This window comes from Tamandua tetradactyla, chromosome 7 (assembly GCF_023851605.1).
Source record: "Tamandua tetradactyla isolate mTamTet1 chromosome 7, mTamTet1.pri, whole genome shotgun sequence".
NCBI lineage: Eukaryota > Metazoa > Chordata > Mammalia > Pilosa > Myrmecophagidae > Tamandua > Tamandua tetradactyla.
Genome location: NC_135333.1, coordinates 62,537,600 through 62,552,701, shown reverse-complemented (window position 1 = coordinate 62,552,701; position 15,102 = coordinate 62,537,600). Strand labels below are relative to the sequence as shown.

Genomic DNA, 15,102 nt, shown 5'->3' with positions numbered 1-15,102 from the left:
TGGAGGTGTTAAGGGGTCCTGGGAAGAAGACTCTTTGGGATGTGGGGTCACGCCCTAGATGAAGCTAAGGGAGACGTGGGGTGGGGTTGAGTGGGAGGGGGAGGGGGGTTTTATGGACGTGCTCCAGGATCCAGGCGCGTGGACTTCCCTGTGTCTTCAGGGGCTAGAGGAGAATGGTGTTCTTTAGGGGTAAAGGCACAGGCAATAGCTCTGAAGGACTTATGGCAAAGACGTGGGAAGCTCCTGTATCCCCAGGAGTGGGTTGTATCTCCTGGAAGATGCATCCTCTGCACAGATATTTGATGTAAGAGACGGGCCCAGGAGCTGGCCGCCTCCCAAGGCGTTCCTTAGAGGACAGAGGTGGGAGTCCGGCACCAAAGCTTAGGGGCCGGCGCTCGTCTGCAGGACTTCCACACTTCCCCGAGAAGCGAAGCGGCCTGGAGAAAGTGAAGACCTTGCTCTTCTCCCTACCATTTCTCCTTGCTTACCTAGCAAGGGTTGGGATTTGAAACCTGCTTAGAAGGAGAAGATTGGGAGAGGGCAGACTCCTACTTAGTATAGGTCAATCCAATCCAATTTAACACAACAAAGAGAGCCTGATGGTCAGAGGAATCCATCTCTGGGCTGGAGGGAGAGGTAAAGGAAGGGGTGGAAGGCATGGTCCCCCTTATTTCTTTGGCTACTCGGGAAGAAGGGCAGGTGTGCTTTGCAATAGTCAAAGCATCTTCCTCAATGCCGCATAGAACGCACACTGTTGTCAAAATGATTTGTTTTCATTTTTCTTATCTCATTGTTTCCCTTGGAATTACGGCCCGAGTTGGGGTTCCACAGTTTTAGATAAGGGATATAAAAAACTCTTCATGAGTGAACAAGGTGATTCAGTAGTAGAATTCTCACCTGCCATGCTGGAAACGGGGGTTTGATTCTTGGCCCGTGCACTCAAAAAAAAAAAAAAGAAAGAAAAAAGTAAAAATAAATAATTTTTTAAAAAACCCTGGTGAGAAGGTAAGAATTAGGAGATGGAGCTTGGAAAGAGGCTGGATTTCTTTGGAGGTAGCAGAATTTGCTTTTACATCCAGCCTAGCTCATCATTCTGTGTACTTCTCCCCCCACCCCATCCCTCTTTCCTGGTCTTCCTTTTTCTCTCGTTTCTACCCTGATTCTCTCTCCGTTTTTGTTTTTTCCAGGGAGCCCCGTCTTGGAAGCAGTCGGTTCCTGGGGCCTTCCCGGGGCCCTGGAGAGCAGGGAGGCCCGCGATGCTCACTCTGCTGCTGCCGTTTGCCACCGCCCTGCTGTCGGGCTGGGCTCAGCTCCTGGTAGACGCCGGCTCCTGGTGGTGAGTGAGTGGGGGGGGGGGGGGGGGGCAGGTCCTGCTTCTGCAACCCAAGGCACCCCTTCTTTGGCCAGGGAGAGGTGGCCATGTGGAAAAGGGTCACCCTATGTTGTGACCATTCCTTTATTTCTTTTCTCCCAGGAAAACTAGGAGAGGTATTTTTCTCTTCCAAGCCTGCGGTTGTAGAGGATAGAGTTAGGCTTTCATTTAACTTCTTCTCTGATCCTGTCTGTGTTCCCTCTTTCCCAGACCACCCCCTATTCCCATGGGTTTTTAGAAATAACTTTTTCCTTACTATTGGATCAATAAATACTAATGCCTTTGTTTGTTTCTTTGCTGGTGGTGGTAGTGGTGTTGGGGACAAGGAGAGTAGAATTCCTCTTTTAAAAATCCAAAGATAGAATGAGATTTGCCGGACCATGTGTGGTTTTACTTTTTGTGTTTTTGAGACTTTTGCAATTGCCAAGTTGACAAGCCAATGGCAGGCTCTCAGCCTATTCTGCATGGTCTCTGCCCCTCATGTGTCAATTCAAGTGGCAAATCCATCTCCTTCCCATGTACTGAGGTTTTATTATAAGCTGGTAGATGATAAACTAAAGGGAGCGCTCCCCTGAACAAATAAAAAGCGAGTTTGGGGGTGTGTGGAGTGAGATGTGGAAGTGAAAATATTTGGAATATAGTATGATAGATGTAAATTGTATTCTCTTTTTTAAAAAAGGAACGGGGGGGCTCTATTTAAAGAAATTTCTTGCTTTCCATTATATCCCCTGCACTAGACAAAAGTGAACTAATCACTCTGGCTCCTTGCTGTCTTGTCAAGGCTTGGCTCTTTTTGCCTTCTGCCTCAGATGCGTGGGCTGCCTTCCCGGTCTCCTTCTCATTTTGCCCCTCACCCTTCAAGACCCAGTCATATTCTGGCCATCTACTTATAAAAGCTTTCTTTCCTTTTCTCCACAGCTGTAAGAGATCTTTCCCTATCCAATCACTAAGGATTCGGTAGCTCAAGTCTTTCTTAGACCTTGGCCTCTCCAATGTCATCTGTGCCCATGCCCCAGTTTTCCCTCAATGCCCTTTAAAGGGAGACACTCCCTGACTTATTTTCCTTTCTGAGTCCTTCGTACAGGGCCTTGGACCCAGTAAGCACATGATGCATGCCTTGAATGAATGACTTGCAGCTGCACACAGGCACACGCTCATCCTTTGGCCTTCCTTTGCCTTTCTGGATTGCCCCTGTAGGTCGTTAGCTATGAACCCCGTTCAGAGACCCGAGATGTTCATCATTGGTGCTCAGCCTGTGTGCAGTCAGCTTCCTGGGCTCTCCCCTGGCCAGAGGAAGCTATGCCAGCTGTACCAGGAGCACATGGCCTACATCGGGGAGGGAGCCAAGACAGGCATCAAGGAGTGCCAGCACCAGTTCCGGCAGAGGCGGTGGAACTGCAGCACGGTGGACAACACATCCGTCTTTGGGAGAGTCATGCAGATAGGTAAGAGGCTGCCCAGAGGGGGCATGGTACAGTTTACAGGTCTCAGAACTAGGGTCTCTGCAGACTCAGAAGCTATGTGCAAGAAGAGGGGGCAGCACAGAAGTAAGAGGCAGCACAACTAATGTGTTAACGCATCTTTGTGTTCCTCCAGGCCTCTGTTTTCCGGCTTTACCCTGGGTCAGGGATGTGTGACTCACTGGGAGGGGGCAGAACATCTGAACTGAGTTAGAGTGGATTAGAAACCCGCCCACCACCGTGTCCTTTGTCTCTCAGGACAAGGGGCCTCCCTTTAGAGTCCTGGCTCCAGAACTGGAAATTGCAGAAAATTGCAGCCCTGAGCATCTGTAGGATTTTTTGCCTCTTCTACTTGAACCCTTGAGAGAGAGAGAAAAGTTGGGCCAAATTGGTGCTAGCTATCACTGACCTGATTGAGATCCAGTCATGGCTTTTTCATTTGAAAGGGGCTGTGTGTGAAAGTGGGGGCTGCACTAAAGGAGAAAGATAAGAGAGCCATCTCTTCCTGGATTCCTGTCCCTTCCTCTCTCTCACTGCTGGTCTTGGACTCCTTGGCTACCCTATTGCTTAGAGGGAGGTGTGATCTGGGGTCTAATTGTTTTAAATCCTTTTGAAATGCAACTCTCCCCTCCCCGGCAAGAAATTGAGAAATCCGGCCCCATTCTACTAAGGCCATAAAAGGAAGGTGTTAAAGCACTGTATTCTCCTGTCTCAGGCTCCCAGAAAGTTTCCCCTCAAAAGGTCACATTCAAGAGTTACCTGAAGCTGGGGCTTTCCCAAGGCATAATTCTAGCCCAGGGAAGTTGGGAAGGATACTTGGAAGCCATCCTCTTCCACTTATTCCAGACCCCTTCCCCTTCTACCCTCGTTGCCCTCTCCTTCTTTCAGTATCAACACTGGGTGCATGAAAATGCATGCGTTCCCATGACAGCCTCACTGGGCCACTCCCCAAAGGTGTGGACTTGGGGATTAAATGGGATTTATGTTGTCCCTTCTTCTGGGTAAAAGTCCTGGCCAGCAGCACTCCCCTGCCCTATGTTCTGGGTGAGGAAATTAGAGTAAAGAGAATGCATCCTCAAATTGCCACAAGGGAACCAGTATCTATTAGGAACCTAATATATGCCTGATATTGTCTAGATCCTTTTCATGGGCTATCTTGCTTGAGTAAAGACTCTGAAGGGAGGCTTTTCTTTAGGAAAGTATGGGGTTAGCAACAATAGAAACTCCGCTGGGTTTCAACTTGCATGGTGGAATGATTTGTGAAAGCAGACCATATCAGTCTCTCTGTAACCTGTTCGGTTACAAAATGGAATGTCCACTCCATTGCTTTATTTTCAGCATTCCTTTCCTTAGCTTCCCTGAAGGCTTAAGCTCTCTGAAGCTGTCTTCCCTTCCTCTCCCTGGGCCCAGAATAGCACCTCTTGCTGTTGCCCTCTTATGTGTATCGCCTCAAAGACCCCTTTCTTCATTGAAAAGGCTGTAAAAATCATCCACCAAGGGACAGCAGAGCAGCTTGGAAGGAGCCCCTCTGATACTTCCTGGCCGCTGCCTGGGGAGCCTGGCGCCCCTTCCTGGTGGCTGCGGTGCTGCTGTGGAATGGAGAGGGCCCCTTGTAGGGGCAGACGTGAGGTCTCTGTAGTGGCTCCATACTGGTGGTTTATTTGCCTTTATCCTCAAGATGGTTTCACGTGCAGATGAGCCATCAGCATTGCTTGTCTGTTCCAAACCCTGAGTTAACTGGTGCTCGCTGGTGGCCCGTTCTCGGGGCTTACCCCAGGACCCACGTGCTACCCATCCAGGTGCAGCAACTGCAGAGATGGTCAGCGCGCCAAGGACAGGCCAGGACCACAGGAACCATCAGAGTGCACGGGCTCCATGTGCTGTGTTCTGCTCAGCAGCATGTACATCATTTTTAGAGGCATGTTGTGAATCTGGGCCAGTTCTGAGAGAGATGGCTCAACTCTGAAAAGCACTTGCTAAAGAATGTAAAAGAAGTCAGACATATGTGGCTCAGAGAAGAGACGACATAAAAGGCACGTAGTTGTTTCCAAACACTGGAGGGCTGTCAGATGGAAAAGGGATTAGACAGTGTCGCTCCAGCAGGCAGAAGTTCCAGCGAGGCGTATTTCAGCTTAGTACAAGAAAGTACATTCTGGCAATTAGAGTCGTTAAGAAACTGAGGAAGCTTCTGTGAGGAAATGTCATCTAGGAGTGCTTACGGTGGATGGAATGCAGACTGGGCTTAGCTTCAAAGGCTCCGTCCGGTGCCCAGATACCATGTCGGGGGGTGAGGCTACATCCTAGGAAGACTTCTTAGGATGCATCCCGCAAGGTGGGGTCCAGACCCTCCTCCCTAAGAGTCTCTGTGGTGCCCATTCGCATGGTCTGGTTCCCCCATCCTGTTCTGTGTCTCTGTCTCTCCTTGGGGTTCAACCCTGATGAGTGAATCATGGGTGCAACTTCCTGCCATCATCTGGGTTATTCTTGGGTGGCTCCTAGTCTATGACTGACCAGAAGCTGACTCTCAGTTAATTGAGGAAAAATGAGTCACCCAGTACGGTCTAGTGGCAGACTTCACTGTGTCCTGCCTAGGAACCCAGAAGTAGTCAGGGTGGGAGTTCACTCTAGACTGATTTCACACACTGCTTCCTTCTCCACCTGCCAAAGGAGGATTATGGGGTGTCTGCTTCCGACCATGGAGACCTGGGGCAGGAGGAAATGGCAAGCTGACGCTTCTACCTGGTCTGATCTCTGAGATCAAGACAGAATTCATTATCCTGCTAAGAACCACTCCCTTCCCTCCATTCCTGAAACCCTATGAGTATCGTTTATTTCTTGCAGCAGTTTCATTGAAATGTGATTCAGGTACCGTCCCATTCTCCATTTTGAAGTTTACAATTCAGTGGTTTTCAGTATCATCACAAAGTTGTGTCACCACCAGAACTATCTAATTCTGGAACATTTCCATCACCTCAAAAAGAAACCCCATACCTGTTTGTAGCCACCACAACTACCTCCCCCTCCCCCTGCCCCTGCTGTTCTTCCCTCTGCCCAATCCCAGGCAACCACTAATCGACTTTCTGTCTCTGTGGATTGGCCTCTTCTGGACATTTCATATAAATAGAATCATACAATATGTAACCTTTGTGTCTGGCTTCTTTCCTGCTTAGAATAATACTTTCAAGTTTCACCCATGTGGCATCAGGCTTTCAATCCCTTTTATGGCTGGATAGTAGTCCATCATATGGATATACCATGGTTTGTTTATCCCGTCCCCAGCATCAGCATTTGGGTTGTCTTCTCTTTTTGGGTATTATGAATAATGCTACAACAGACATTCAGGTACACTTTTTTTGCATGGATTCATGTTTTCCTTTTCTTTTGGGTATATTTCTAGGAGAAGAATTTATGAGTCATATGGTCACTCTGTTTTAACTTTGAGCAACTGCTAGGCTGTTTTCTAAAGCAGCTACACCATCTTATAGTCCCACCAGCAGTACATGAAGGTTCCAATTTCTCTACAACTTCACCATCTTGTTATTATGTTTGGTTTTTTTTTTTTTTGCTTGTGTCATCCATCATCCTGTGTGAAGTAGTGTTTCATTATGGTTTTGATTTGCATTTCTTGGATGGCTAAAGAGTGTTTTTTGTAAGCATCTTTATTAGAGTATACATGAGTGTTTGAAAGTGCTTCACTACAGCAATAAAGAGGAACATAGTTCAGATTTTCTGCTGGAAAATGATCTGGATATTTATAGAGACCGAAATTATGACTCCCGTAGATGCAGCCCTGCGGGGCTCTGGAGTTAGGGGGCAGTGCAGACCCTGTGGGGGAGAGAGGGCGGCCGGGGCGATTCTGGACGTTGTCATTCTCATCCTCATTCTCGTCCTTGTCTCTGCCACTGTCTCGCTAGATAAAGGCAGCAATAAAAGAGACAGATGTCATGCTCAGAGAGTGGGGAGAAACTGCATCTGTGGGGAAGAAATTTTTTGTTGAGGATACTGAGTGCTACTTCTGTTCCCATTAGTTCTTGACTCAGCCTCCTTCTCTCCATCCCACAGACCCCATAAACTCTCCCTGCACATTCTCCCCTCCATTTAGGTCTACATCGGAAGGACTGCTGGTCCATAGGCTTCTCGGAAATGGGTGATCGTGGAGGCCAGGGGGGAAGGGATTCTCGTTTTGTCAGGCGTGGTGGTGTCATAGGGCAGGGCCGGGCCCCATAGGCAGAAGTGACCAGAAGGCAGTTCTCAGATCTCTCTAACCCTTGGAGCTAGGGGAGGTAATGGGGTGCTGTCCCCTGACCTGCTTCCCATCACAGGTCGTTCTTGTGGAGCCTGCGGTGTGAGGGCCGGGGGGAGGTGGGGAGGGGAAGGGGACTCTGGGTGGCGGGGCGTCCTTCACTGCCTCTCCTGTCTTCCCTTTCAGGGAGCCGGGAGGCCGCCTTTACCTACGCTGTGAGCGCGGCAGGAGTGGTCAACGCCATCAGCCGGGCGTGCCGCGAGGGCGAGCTCTCTACCTGTGGCTGCAGCCGCTCGGCGCGGCCCAAGGACCTTCCCCGGGACTGGCTGTGGGGTGGCTGTGGGGACAACGTAGAATACGGCTACCGCTTTGCCAAGGAGTTTGTGGATGCCCGGGAGCGGGAAAAGAACTTTGCCAAGGGGTCGGAGGAGCAGGGTCGCGTGCTCATGAACCTGCAGAACAACGAGGCTGGCCGAAGGGTAAGATGAGCCGCCCACACCGCCCCTCCCGCCGAGGACCGGGCTGAGCTGGCCGTGCGGATTCTTACCTACACTTGCGGGCTTAGATGCCCGTGCCAGTGAGCACGTGCATTTCAGGACACCCCATTCCTGTTGGGCACATATGGACGTTCCTTTTTTAACCTTTATAACCCTAAGTCTTCATGGACACGTGTCTCTCAGTCTCAAGTAGAGTGTTTGAATCAGAATTCCAGACATGTGGAGTTCTTGCCTTGAAATTCTCCCCTCCCCATCCTTTGAAAATTGAACAGATAGGACTATTGGAAGTTTAGGCACAGGTAAAACCAGAGCCGACTTTTTTTTTTTAATTTTTATTAATTTTATTAATCAACATACAATATGAACATTTTTTCACCACATAGTTGTATATTCATCATCATGACCATTTCTTAGAACATTTGCATCAACTCAGAAAAAGAAATGAAAAGAAAACAGAAAAAAATTCATTCATACCATACACTTTACCCCTCCCTTTCATTGATCATTAACATTTCAATCTACTAAATTTATTTAAACATTTGTTCCCCCTATTATTTATTTATTTTTAATCCATATGTTTTACTCATCTGTCCATAAGGTAGATAAGAGAAGCATCAGACACAAGGTTTTCACAATCACACAGTCACATTGTGAAAGCTATATCATTATACAGTCATCTTCAAGAAACATGGCTACTGGAACACAGCTCTACATTTTCAGGCACTTCCCTCCAGCCTTTCTAATATACCTTAACTAAAAAGGTGGTAACTATTTAATGCATGAGAATAACCTCCAGGATAACCTCTTGACTGTAAAATCTCTCAGCCATTGACACTTTATTTTGTTTCATTTCTTTCTTTCCCCTTTCGAGAAGGTTTTCTCAATCCCTTGAGGCTGAGTCCCAGCTCATTCTAGGATTTCTGTGCCACACTGCCAGGGAGGTTTACACCCCTGGGAATCATGTCCCACATAGAGATGGGGAGGGCAGTGAGTTTGCTTGTCGTGTTGGCTGAGAGAGAGAGGCTACATCTGAGCAACAAAAGAGGCTCTCTTGGGGGTGACTCTTAGGCCTAATTTTAAGTAGGCTTAGCCTATCCTTTGTGGGATTAAGTTTCATGTGAACAACCCCCAAGATTGGGGGCTCAGGCTATTGCTTTGGTTGTTCCCACTGCTTGTGAGAATATCAAGAATTCTCCATGTGGGGAAGTTGAATTTTCCCCCTTTCAGAGCTGACTTTTAAGAGCTGTTAGCATACATATCCAGAAACCCCAGCCACCAGAGTACATTCAAGTACTGATGGCAAGCGCACTTCTATGCTAGGAGTTATTAACATCCGTGGAAGTGTGGAAGACATCCTTCTTTTTAAGGCTTGGGCACACGGTCTCAGTCTCATAAGCTATGACCCTGTCTTCTGATCCTCAGTTTCAGTAGAAACTACTACATGGGTTTTGAGGTGAGCTTGGTTTATCATGGATGCAGGGCATACCTGGGTAGCAGCGTTGGATTTCCCTTCGTGGCAAGTGGGAGAGCATTTCCTTGTCTACCTGGCCTGTGTGGTGAAGACCCCACCCCACTCCCCAGCACAGCTCTGACCTCCTCTTACCTTTGCTGCTCCCACCACATGTTCCCTCTGTTCTAGTTGCAGGCTGCAGCCCAGCTCAGCATATCCAGTGTTGCTGGGACTGGCATGCCGTGGGGATGGGCATCCAGGTTCCTTTAGAAAGCTCAGAGGTCTCAGTGTGGGTGGTGGGAAACTCCTTCTGCTGGCGTGGGGCCAGGAGGCCGCGGCATTCTCAGGAATTGGCACAGACTCTTTCTTGGAGTGTTGTCCACACTCAGGTCTGCATCAAACCAGCTGCCACTGTTTCCCAGATTAGGTGTTATTGCAAGACCAAAGGTGAATTCATTAGAGAACCGCAATTTCTTGAGAAGAAACAAGTTCAGGAGTTCAATTGGTCCACTGGTGGTTTAGGCACAGGATGTGGTTATATTTCTAAACGTGTATTTCTGTATCAAATTTTAAAATTAATTCATGCTTTATAGGAGCACATATCACATAAATGGGATTGGACATTGTCCTTTGTGTGACTTGGGATTATGTAATATTAGCTTAGTAGAACAAGGCACACCTGTGCACACTCAGCATCCTCAACAGTGTGACATCAAATAGAATTTAGGTTTGATCGTTTGGTTAATGTCTGCCTTATCCAGAGGCTACTTTTGTTTTGCGGTTATGGGGCAGGTGGGGCTTGTTGATCTGTGATGATGAAGATATAAACCAGAATGGTCTTAGATGACCTTCGACTCTGTGGGCCTCTAGAGCTGCCAGGAGTTTTTGGGTGCCTGACCCTGAGGAGTAGAGAGAGTTTAGGGAAAGCGGTTAAGATCTTCACTTTATCTCCTAAATACCCAAACTCCATCCAGTTTTCAAGAACTTAGTTCAAATACCTCCTGTTCCTTAAGCTCTTTCCTGTCTCTGTGATTGGTAGTCCTTCTGGCGTCTGAATTCCATGGAGCATTTTATACTTTTGAGAGGTATTTCTTACTCTCCCTAGCTGTCACTTCTATGTCAGAACTGTTTCTTCCCAGCCCTCGCTGTGCAGGGGTGGGTGCCTGTGAATATGCAGGGAAGAGTCCCCGCTTGCCTCCTAGGAGAGGTCAAATTTACAGAAGGCTGTTTCTGTCTCTGCCTGGAGCCCTTCTAGTGGCATCATGGCAGATGGCAGATGCAGGGGAGTTACCCTAATCTGGGGCCCTTCGCAGAGGAGGAGACAGCTTCAGTCACAGTCCTGACCCCACTTCTGCCGCCTCCTCATTTTATTGCCCTTAATTGTTTGTTTGTTTGCACTGGGCCCTTATCTGCTCAGAGCCTTCCCCTCCATCTGCCTTCTTTCTCTGCTCACACACCTCCCCCGTCTTCCCCTGTCTGTCTCCCTGGCTTCTCCCTCCTTCCTCCAGGCTCCACGCTCCTTGACCACCTTTCTGTCTGCTGCAGATTGGAAATTCTTGTCCCTCCCTATTTTTTTAAATCCCCTCTCCAGGGAACAGGCCTTGGCCATCAATCATCATCCAAGGCCGGAGGCTTTCACCTCCCAAACTCCTCACACCTTCACAGAAGTGCTTCAGGAGGGAGTGGATGGCGGTGGGGATTGAAAATTCTCTGGACTAGTGTTTTACAACCGGATTTTTGTCCCGCAGAATATCTTCATCTCTGACTAAATCAAGTGCTTGCTTTGCCGGAACTGTCTCTTGGCTTTCAAGAGTCTACAGTCACTACGTTTTAGGGACTGTTGGCAAGACCACCAGGTCGATAAGGCTTTGTCACTCAAGGATTTGTAAGCATTTTCCAGATAAAAGCTCCCTAATCCTTGTGACAGTCCTGTCAGTTCCCAGGCGCGGCCATACCACAGGCAGATAAGAGTTTCTGTTTGGGGTCCTGAAAAAGTTTTTGTAATGGATGTTGGTGCTGGTGGTACAACAGCATCAGTGCGATAAATACCACTACAGTGTACACTTAAAAAATGGTTAAAATTCGTGAGATATGTATATATCTCCACAATGAAAAGAAAAGGAAAGGGCTTTGCCAAGGGGCACAATGTAGAATTAAAAAATACAGCATTTTATTACTTCTTCGTTTGGCAGGAAGGGCCCAAGATTGGGGTTTTCACCCTCCCTCTCCACCAGAGAAACTTTTCTATTACATATTTATCAGTAGCAAAATAATTTTAAAATACAACTAAAATATACAACACCTGCACAGAGGGAGGGTCTGGGGGACTTCTTGGATTTGTTTGACTGAAATTCTTGTCCTGACTTCGTGGAGTCTTGCTTTGCCTCTCCTTCCCCAAACCTCCCGAAGTGTTTACTCCTCCTGGAGATGCTTATCCTTTCCTTGCTCCCTAAGCGGCAGGGTACACAATTTCAGGCCTTTAGTGCTTCCTCCACTCTCTAAACCAGATGCTTGCCGCGGTCTCTAAACCAGGGTCCATTTCCAGAGGAATGTCAGGCCACAGCTCAGACCCGGGGGATTTGTGCCAGCAGGATAATTGCAGGCTCCCCCTTTGAAGTGCCTCCTGGAATGGGGGGTCCTGTCCTTTATGCCTGGAGCTCCCCAGCTAAGTGCTGATGCCGTTAACCTTGGGAAGCAGCCTTCCTTCCTTCTCTTCTCTAAGCCTTTTTTAAGCCCGAGATTGGAGTGCAGAAGCAATGTCACTCTGACTCCTTTCTGGGTGGCCCTGAACAGGTTATCCAGGCTCTCTTAGATAGTTAATTTCCCTGCCATAAAAAAAAAAAAAAGAAAGAAAGAGAGAGAGAGAGAGAGAGTGAGGAGATCATTCCCTACCAGGATAAAAATCAGGAAGAGTTGTGACAGTAGTAATAGGAGCTGATGATGGTTAAGTTGTTTCTTCACCTGCAGTGGTCTCTGTGTAGGGCTGAATAAAGATACAATCTGGGGGCTCTTGAAAAGAAATCGAGGAGAAACCCTTGAAAAATGAGTCCTGGCTCAGTGGGTGACAATAGCTGTGGCAGAAGGAAGTGGTCTGCAGCAGGCTTGCATTTCTATGCTGCCATCTGCACTTCTGGGCCCACTGCCAGGCCTGTTTTACACAGCACATCGAGCTGCTTTCATTGAAAAGCATTTTGTAAGTGGCTTTCTGGTCCACACCTGCTTCTGCATTTTGATGTGGATAGCCCAAGTTCAAGTCCATGCTGCGTTGTCGTGGTCCAGTGTCCTCCGGGGTGGATTTTGTTTTCAGATGAATTACCCTGGTAGGGAGGTAAGCCCAGCAACTTGCTCTCCCGGTGCATGTGGCCTTGTCCATCTTTCCTCCACACTCACAGCCTCTCCCAGGCAGTGTCTGGGGTACTGGGGATTGGGAAAGTGGTCTTGCTTACATCTAGGCAGTGGTTATGCCTTGGCTCCTGTCTTAGCTTCCTAGGGCCACCACAACAAGTTCCACACACTGAGGGGCTTGAAACAACACAAATGTACTCCCTCACGGTTCTGTGAGGCCCGAAGTCTGAAATCCAGGTGTCAGCAGTGGCTCGCCGCTCTGATCCATGCCTCAGTTATCGCATGGACACCGGTCACGTTGGATTAGGGTCCACCCCACTCCAGTTCAGACAAATCCATCTTCAAAGACCTATTTCCAAATAAGGCCACATCCACGGCCCCAGGAGCGAAGACTTGAAACCTGCCTTTTGGGAGGACACAATTCAACCTTCTGATAACTATGGAGTTAATGACCAAATGGGGACAGAAAAGGAGACCATTTAATTCCTATGGGATTAGGCAAGATTGGGGGAGAGCTTTTGGCTTACCAGGGCCCACTGGGGGTTTCTTTGACAGGCTCGTGATATGACTGGATTCTTTTTTCTGACTTCTACTCCATATCATGTAAAAAAGCAGGACACATTTTGTTGGGTTTTGTCTGTTGAGAATTTGATCGAGACAAATGTCTTTTTTTTCTTCCTGGTTGTAAAAGATGACACATTTATTATAACACATTTCACGTAGTAAAGAAATGCATAGAGTGCAAAGTGAAAGTGCCCCAAATGCTATCCTTGTAGTTGTGTCCCCAGCATTTTCCTAAGTGGCACCCCTTTAATCTGCTTTCAGATCCCGGAAGAATCTCTGTTGACTGAAAAACAAATATTGTCCAAAAAAACCATCCCCCACCCACCGCCCCATCTTAGCCCCCCATCGGCCACCCTCTCCCCATCCCATCGGGCATTCTCCTCCTCATCCCTCTCTCTCCCCCATCTCTCCCCCAGGCTGTGTATAAGATGGCAGACGTAGCCTGCAAGTGCCATGGCGTCTCAGGCTCCTGCAGCCTCAAGACCTGCTGGCTGCAGCTGGCAGAGTTCCGCAAGGTGGGGGACCAGCTGAAGGAGAAGTACGACAGCGCTGCTGCCATGCGCATCTCCCGCAGAGGCAAGCTGGAGCTGGTCAACAGCCGCTTCAACCCGCCCACCCCGGAGGACCTGGTTTATGTGGATCCAAGCCCCGACTACTGCCTGCGCAACGAGACCACGGGCTCGCTGGGCACCCACGGCCGCCTCTGCAACAAGACCTCGGAGGGCATGGACGGCTGTGAGCTCATGTGCTGTGGCCGGGGCTATGACCAGTTCAAGAGCATCCAGGTGGAGCGCTGCCACTGCAAGTTCCATTGGTGCTGCTTCGTCAAGTGCCGGAAGTGCACCCAGGTCGTGGATCAGTACGTCTGCAAATAGCCCGAGGGGCTCCGGGCCTCGCAAAGTCTATATTATATAAATCTATATAAATATATTTTATATTTGTGTAAATAAATAGATGGTTGCTAAATAATTAAAAGAAGAAAATGGAAAGGAAAAGCTTATTTAAGAGACGCCATGGTGGGTCTTTGAGGATTGGACTAAGCTGGTGGGTGGGAGAAAGGGCTTTTTCTCTTCTCCCTCTGGTGAGGACTCCCAGGACTTGGAAGTATTTACTGTTGATCTGAGAAGACACTTTTGTCTGGCAGGCTGGAGTCTTTGTTGGGTAGATGACTGCTTCATCAGCCCAGCCATTAGCCAAGAGGCCCTGTGAAAAGAAGGTGGGAACTTGGCTTACATCACGATGTCTTCAGGGTCTTGTCCGCAATATTGATTGGTGCAGTGCGTGGGCCGGTGCTTTCTTACCTTTCACTCATGTGCAGACTTGCAGAATCTACAGTTACAAAAATGGCTTCCTCCCCCGTGTCTCCTTGCCCAGGTAACTTAGAAAGAAGGTGCTTGTCTTGTTAGCAAGAATGGTTCTTCTCCACCTTTGACAAGCTCCTGCCACAAGTTCCTGGCACTGCATGGGGAAGGGGGTCATCTGAGATTTTAGTGACGACACAGACTGGCTATTTATGCCTGGGTTGCAGGAATGCAGGTGCATGAATGGACTGCATGAGCACTGCGCTGCCCTCTCACACGGGGAGAGGAAACTTGCGGTGCTGCTGCTGTCACTTCCTCCACCCTGGAGGCCTCGTGAACCGACCGGATGCCCGGACATTCTCTTCATCTCTGCCCCAGATGTACAGTTCCTCTATGACATTAAAGGTCCTTCACTGAGATTTCTCTCCCTTTCCTTGCTCAGACACACAATTATCTTTTCATAGGGCTCCTTTTATTTTTTATCTGATCCTTAGAACCCTCTACATGGTGACTGTAGGGAAGAGAGGGTCTGATGATTAGGGACAGGAGAATATTCTGAGAATCAAATCAGATAGTGCATTTAAGCCCTCTCCCCAAGGCCTGGCACAAAGTTAAATACTCCATAAATGGTAGTCACTGATATTATGAAAAAAAAAAAAATCAGAGGTCTGAGTCCAGATCTCACATTTACCTTCCCCTTTCCCCTTTTCCTCCATGTTCCCACCCGGGGAGTTTGTTCACTGGGTGCTTGGGAAGGCACAGGTGCTGGGCATGCCATCTCGGGCTTCTCCAGTGTGGGACTCCAGGAGATGAAGTGAGGCAAAGCCCCAGATCGAGGCTTTTATCCCAGGAAGGGGACAGCAAGCCAAG

At 48.4% G+C, this 15,102-nt stretch overlaps 1 protein-coding gene across 1 annotated transcript; it reads left to right on the top strand.

Annotated features, from left to right (window-relative positions):
* Positions 1 to 1,190: 1,190 nt before the first annotated feature.
* On the top strand, positions 1,191 to 14,644 carry WNT5B (Wnt family member 5B). The gene is made up of 4 exons (XM_077167889.1): positions 1,191 to 1,336; positions 2,570 to 2,817; positions 7,262 to 7,554; positions 13,348 to 14,644. Exons 1-4 carry the CDS (start codon positions 1,257 to 1,259, stop codon positions 13,804 to 13,806), a joined length of 1,080 nt encoding a protein of 359 aa, XP_077024004.1. The 5' UTR covers positions 1,191 to 1,256; the 3' UTR covers positions 13,807 to 14,644.
* The last annotated feature ends 458 nt before the right edge of the window (positions 14,645 to 15,102 follow it).